Raw genomic sequence first — 7,021 nt, forward strand, 5'->3', positions numbered from 1 at the left:
AACAAACACTGCACGCTAAAGAATGCGTTTTTTTCTTCTCCTCGTGAGTTTACCGCTCCAACCCATCAGAGAACGTTATAAACAGTGCAAAGTTCGCACCAGTTTGATTTGAGCCTAATACGGAGAGTGTGAGGTAGAGAGCGACTTGGGGAGAGGAGAGAATGTTTACATGTTTAGATATCCCAGAGGCGTCCATGGGTAAAAAGGTCAGCATGTGCCACCCGGAATGCATCGCAGCATTCCACACCCCACGCAGAGTGCAGGGCCACACTATTGGGCTTGTAGGGCTAGTTTCGTAAGTTCCACGGGGGTCAAACCAAGGGTAGGCTTACTGTATGCAGTAATACCATTTGAAATACTTTAGAATCTGTACGTCTCTTGTGTGATGTACTAGCTATCACACATTTTGGGACAAAACTCATTCAAAAGGAATCGACCATGGCAACAAATAGGCTACTCTAGGCCCATGTTCATGCCTCATGGAATATATATATATATTTTTTACAATCAAGATAAGTGCATTTATAATTGGTCTTAATGATTATCTACCATGACTTATAATACAACTAACAACAAAATCTGTAATATCTTATTTTTATTTGAGGTAGACAGAGATGAACCAGCATTGATTGAGATCCTTTCCAAAAACATGTAAAACAGACATTAACTAATACAACTCAGTCGATCTGCACATACAAATAGTACAATTCACTCCTATTGCCTTGAAATAGAAATGTAGGCCTAACCGTAGTAAATAAAACTAACTTCAGAGTACCCTGTTTTTCGCAAGACCACTAGCCTATTCTCAAAACCGTTGACTCCCTACTGGATTCAAAAGTAAATTGTCGAGTTGGTTTCACTCAGGCAGGTGTTAAACGTTGCAATAAACATTCCTTTTAGTTGTATGACATGATAAACGTGTTCTATCCTCTGGCCATTTAATAATATAAATACTCCCTCTAATCATCATTCGTCATTTTGGATAACTTCATCTTGCGTGAACCATTCCCTGTATAGGTTTAGTTCACGTCTGCTATTTAGACAATAACAATAGGCTATACAGACGTGTGAAATTTACTAGACTGAATTTCATTATGTAATCCAATGAATGAGTAATTTTACTCTATATTTCAATTAAAGAAATTCGCCAAGTGAAGAACACAACTTCCCCTGGAAAGTAATACCCTGTAATTCCATAGTGCAGAGTCAGTAACACGTGAACCCTTTCTACCTTACTTACTGACGGTAAAGTTGCTTCATGTCAAAACCACTATACAAATAAGAAGAACCAAAAAAAAAAACTTTCCAAAAAACACTACAAAATAGAAACAAATTCAACAATACTATGTTTTGCCAAGAGGCTCCCTGTATAAACATTGTTATAAGGCTCGCTTTGAGATTTGTAAACATGCAAAAAAAGTGCATCACTCCAATAGTCGTGGGTATGAAGATTTACGACCCTTTACATCCAAACTGATTTTGTGGGGTAGAAAGAAACGTATCCTCTAGAAACATGTTGCGCACTTCCTCCACATTTGTGCTTTTGTCACCTCGTTTTTTTCTCTCTCGAAATATGCGTTTCGAAGTAATTATTTGAGTTTAAATCATTTTAAAAAAAAACTCTTACAGACGTGTAGCATAACAAGTCGAATAGTCTATTCAAGCATGTATAGGAATGTTTTGACTTATTTTCACATTCGAGGTCCTCACTTTGAAGTTCAGTGCCTGCAAGTTGCAGTTTATTTGGTCCATTAGGTCTCCGAGCTGGGAGACATGGAGCTGGAATGGTCCGAGTTGTCTTCCAGGTCTTTGGAGGAACCCGTGCTAGAGGCCGGGGCCAGGCCCTCTTTCTCGCGCTTCTTCTGTTTCATCCTGCGGTTCTGGAACCAGATTTTCACCTGGGTTTCGTTGAGCTCGAGGGTGGCGGCGATTTCCACGCGCCTGGCCCGCGTCAAGTACTTGCTGAAGTGGAACTCCTTCTCAAGCTCGGTCAACTGTTTGGTTGTAAAGTTGGTGCGGATGGTGTTCTGAGGTCCCATTCCATAGTCAGCCACTTTAGCTGGGAGAGAAAGAGGGGGAGAAACGTATTAGAATGTGGAATAGATTGGATGCCTAAAATATGAAAATTGCATGTGTAAAATATGAAAATTGTCCCATATTCGAAGTCATATTAAATTCACCAATCCATCGTTCTATTTTTAAGCTCCTAAAGGGAAAAAAAGTGTGACTTGACATCACTACCGCATAAATCATTCTTAATGATTACAATATTTATTTGGAATGAAGATTGAATAATGTCATACTAAAGGGGTCATCAATTACGCACCCAACCATTTCACGTCCCAAACTGTTGACTACTGTATATAGGCAAGTTCACAGACTCAACCTCCTACTTCTTTTCCCATTACTCACTCCTGAACAATTAAATAAAGCTGCTCCACGTTTGGGGAGATATAAACGCATATGATACGTGTAATTCCATATTCCGACCGTAACATTTCACGATCTTTGACCACAGCAGTAGGCCTACTGAGTGAGTTTGAAACGTGGGTCGTTAAACTCATTTCAGACTGGCCAAGCATGGTGAGGAAGGAAAGGCTGGGGAATACAATGGAGACCAACAAAAACGAGAACTGGGACAAGTTAAAGACAACAGAGTTGGGGCACTTCCTAGGGCGTAAGAAAGCACGTCTGCTCGATGCATTAGTGCACGGGCTGAGTAGACGGGGAGAAAATAACACATCAGGCAAATCTACCAGAGGCATGTCTGGTCAGAGATACCACTATGACCCGGAATGGTGCTGAGAAATCCCCATATGTTGTGGATCAGCGATAGTGGAGTGAGGCAACACTATCCCCAGTCATGTATATCCATTATGGGCTGGAGAGTGCATGTGCATTTGCATATCACACCCAATAGCCTACCCGAGCGGTGGGTCGACATGTTTGGGTCACCTGGTTGACTTGTAATGAACTTTGAATTACATTATCTGACAAGAACCTTTCGATTTCGTGCATGGGTCAGTGTGATTGTTTTTTTGGACTCTTCCATCTCACCTGTTTTAGGGGGGTTCCTCTTGACTTTCATCCAGTCGAAAGTCTTTCCTTGTGGTGTTTGCTCTGCGTCCTTCTCCCTCTCCTGTGAGGCCGAAATGTCAACATAGGTGCTCTGCAAATAACCCCGCTGGTGGTCCTGGCCCTCGCAGCCGTGGTGCTGGTATTGTGCCGCGGGGACAGCCCCCTGCGCCCCGCAGTATGCCCCGGCCAGAGATCCGTAGTTGGGGCCTACATTGGAGGCGGAAAGGCCCGATGATTGATAGTACATCCCTTCCTGCTCGTTGATAAAGTACTGTGGGTGTCCATAGTCCGGGTTTGCGCACGCCTGCGCCCCATATCCCGCAGTGCCTGTACTGCCATATGGAAGGACCATGCTGGCATGATGCAGCTGGGGCTGATGATGATGCGCGTAGCTACTGCTCTGGTGCTGATGTTGAGCCACAACCGCCTGGGCGCTGCCCCCCATGTAAAGCCGTCCATCACCGTTATAGCTGTCACTTGTTGTGCCGGAGCCCGAGTGAAAAGGGGCCGGGAAGTCTTCGTCAAAGTGGTGGTATCCGGACTTGGGTGAGTAGGCGTTCGTCCCACGGTTACAAATTGAGTACTCTAAGAAAGAGTTCATTCTAGAATTCTCCATGTGCAAATTGATGACGGAGGGTCAACCTGCGTTTCGGGGGATTCCTCCTACCCTGCAACCTCTCGGTATGTCATGTGGAAGAGGGAAAAAAGAAGCGCTCACCTCCCTGAGCAGTCACCCTGGGATTCCCTATAACACTTTTTTAACCTCAGCTGCTGGTCACGTGTGCCGTCACGGCGCCAATGGTGAGGGGGACCTCCAGAAGTTTGTCAGCGCACTGCGATCATCGATCACGTAGCTGACATTTGCATGACAAAGCCACTTCAATCAAACCGGCCCATCAATCTGATAACAGCACGTATATGTCAAACCCCTCTGAAGAAACCTCTCCCGAACCGGCAGAGAAATAAAGAAAGAGTTGGAAATTCGCTACCCCCCCCCCCCCCCCCCCCCCCCCTATCTCCCCTATTCCCTTATACTTAAAGTAGACATCCATTTGGTTAGGCCTATCAGAGGATTGGGCTATGGTGAGAGGTGGATGCACTTTGCTTATTGCTAAAACGAAATACATAAAAATCCACTGTTTTTCGTGGTCCGCGTTACACAAAGAGGACTGCGTAATAACATTAGACATTTCTGACCCAAGCGAAAAAGGCTCACCACAGAACCCAATATCTGTTTTTGGGTTGAAATCTGTTTAACACTCGAATTGGAAGTGACGCCATCGTTTTCAGTTCGGTCCCGAGCCTGCATTGGCCTATCTAATTGAATCAATGAGCTGATCTATTACAGAAACGAGGTTAGGCCGACAGCAAGCCTTCTGGTAACCCCGGGCCAGCAGAAAGAAGTCAGGATTTCTCTCACTGATACGGAGAGTCCTTTGTATGTACAGTTTCATAAGTGTTGAATGGAACTTTCTGTTCTATATTCTGAACTAACATGACGTTGCAATTTAAGAAAGGCAGAATAAGCATTACTGAGCATAATAAGAACATCATACTTATGTTGACATGTGATATATATTTTTTCATCCACATTCCATAACAACCAGGACCCCATCAATAAGTGTAGTGAATGAGTTGTCTAGACCAGTCGTCAACAAGCGTAGGTGGGGGAGAGAAAAAAAGAGGAAATGGCGAAGGCTAATTATTAATTGTGGTGACAATAGGTAAGAAAGTCAGTCTGTTCATGAAGCAGCCCACGCTCAGAGGGAGAATGAAGAATCTCCAATATATTTGCTCGTTGATACATGGTGGACAAGAGGGAGTAACAATACCACGCCCACAGTCATTTGTTACTTGTCAGGATGTTTACTGTTGGGCTCGCATCCACGAGAACCGGACGGTTGCATTGCGTGGCCAAAAGTTCAAACCAAGTAGCTTGTTGTTTACATTGGTGATGTCTTTTCTCTCTTAAGAGTATTCCAGCCTTTTAGCCACCACCCCTCAAATGTACTTATCCGTTTAGTAGAGCCAACCTTTAGAGTGCCATTCGATATGATGCCTCACTGCAAAAGTAGTCCTAGTTTTCTAAATATTATTAATGGGTTATATAGTCTATCTTTATAGGTTTAGTAGTCTACTCAGTTACAATCACTTTGTCATTGACTCTATCGGGAAAGAAATCAGTATTTTTGGTTAACCTCAGCGTGTTTCTTCAGAAAACATTGATTGCAAGTAAGTCAACCAGGCCTGGTATTTCTCAGGAGAAAATCTCATCTCAACCTGCTCACCCCCACCATCCCCTCACGCACACACTCAACACACTGCCCCTGACGAGTGACCCATATCATTAGTTGAGGCCTCAATAACAACAATACAAATCATGCACTATCTTGCATTTGCTTTCTTGTTTCAGTTTCAGTTTTACACTAGAGCTTAATACTTTTATATACTCTTAAAAAGTATGTTCTTATTCTAAATAGCTATGTTTTTGTAACTCACAATTTCTTTGTTTAATCAATGCAAAACATAGGCGAGATTACATTATATTCGTTATCGACTGTGTTAGACATCAACTCTAATCTGTGATGTTATGAAATAAAACACATTTTAAACTAGCTATGCATTAAAGTCAATCAAATCCATACATGTCTATCCTTCACTTTCATATAAAACATGACTTATTTTTGTATTCGAACTTCTTTGGCAAAGTTATTCAAACTGACAATGAAAAGGTAAAAATGTCCAAACGCTATTCAATCTACCAATGAGCAGCCTGCAAACGATTTAAAAGCTAGGTGTAAACGAAATTGCCCACATTAGGCTGTGTTTGTTTGTGGTTATAGTAGACCTATTTCTTACATGGTAATTTTCAATGAACACTAACAATTGTTAACATACAAAACAACAATCAGTTAGAAAAACCATTACACATTGTGTAATAGGCTACGCTCCAAATAAAACGAAATAGCTATGTGAAACGTCTTTTAAATATTAATTAACTATGGAAATTGTTATTTTCCCATTGAATGGACAATTTTCCTATTGGATGGACTTTACGCACGGCCGCATCTGACTATGCGTAGGCTACGAATTCCTTCGATCGTTTTGTGTTCGTTTTATTTATGAAAATACTTTGTTGGATCATTGAAAAACTATTTTTAATAGCTAATATGCTCTCCAATATATCCACGTTTGTGAGTTTATAATAAACATATAATTTACCTTAACACAATTTGTAATTTACACCGTAAAGTCTTCCAGGCCATTGAGGAAACAGGCTACATTTCTGCTGTTGTGGTAAAATCACCAGTTAGCTGCAAGGTTAACAAAAGGTCATGGAGAAAGAAATCTTGATCCATCTAAAGATGAATTCAAATGCAAATGTGAACAGGGATTAGAATCGAACGCTCTGATCATTGCCCCCTTTTCAACACTTCCCAGCGTGTAATCTCTTTACAGAAAACTGCTAACAAACAGAACAGATACGGCCATACAAGCAAATGGTAATGACACTGGTAGGACCCACCTAGCGGTACGACGACGTAACAACAGGGAGTTCGATTTCTTCTTGGCGATGTTTTTTCAGAGTCCCATTCCAGCTTGTCTTATCTGTTCAGGAGCATAAAAGTTATCTTTGTAGTACCACTCGAAACGATAACAAGATAACATTAGAGTCTATTTGATTTCACATGTAATCATAATAACACTATCATGACAATAGTAGGCTGGCTACATTAGTAGTTTATAAGGGAGGATAATAGCAAGAAACAATACATGTGGCTACAACGTGAATATACTTTTATTGGGAGCCCAGTGAATTAAAAAAAAGGCGCAATACTAGAAAGTGGAGAAAGTTGTGTAAATCTCTTTATGTTGTGTTTTCAACATGATTTTCTCTTGCCAACCCCCACTGGTCTACTGGTCAGTGAAAGATTCCAGGGCT

The 7,021-nt window shown here is 41.7% G+C and overlaps 1 protein-coding gene across 1 annotated transcript; it reads right to left on the reverse strand.

The window, feature by feature from the left end:
• Positions 1-586: 586 nt before the first annotated feature.
• On the reverse strand, positions 587-3,953 carry LOC110487533 (homeobox protein Hox-B1-like). The gene is made up of 2 exons (XM_021559449.2): positions 3,058-3,953; positions 587-2,059 (listed from the first exon to the last, which is right to left on the reverse strand). Exons 1-2 carry the CDS (start codon positions 3,692-3,694, stop codon positions 1,752-1,754), a joined length of 945 nt encoding a protein of 314 aa, XP_021415124.2. The 5' UTR covers positions 3,695-3,953; the 3' UTR covers positions 587-1,751.
• Positions 3,954-7,021: the final 3,068 nt, after the last annotated feature.

This window comes from Oncorhynchus mykiss, chromosome 13 (assembly GCF_013265735.2).
Source record: "Oncorhynchus mykiss isolate Arlee chromosome 13, USDA_OmykA_1.1, whole genome shotgun sequence".
Taxonomy (NCBI): Eukaryota; Metazoa; Chordata; class Actinopteri; order Salmoniformes; family Salmonidae; genus Oncorhynchus; species Oncorhynchus mykiss.

Excerpts from the sequence above, each read along its gene's own strand:
- LOC110487533 (XM_021559449.2), bottom strand. The coding sequence starts at position 3,694 with ATGGAGAATTCTAGAATGAACTCTTTCTTAGAGTACTCAATTTGTAAC. Across the intron at positions 2,060-3,057 it reads GAGGAACCCCCCTAAAACAG|CTAAAGTGGCTGACTATGGA; the intron begins GTGAGATGGAAG and ends TTTCTCTCCCAG.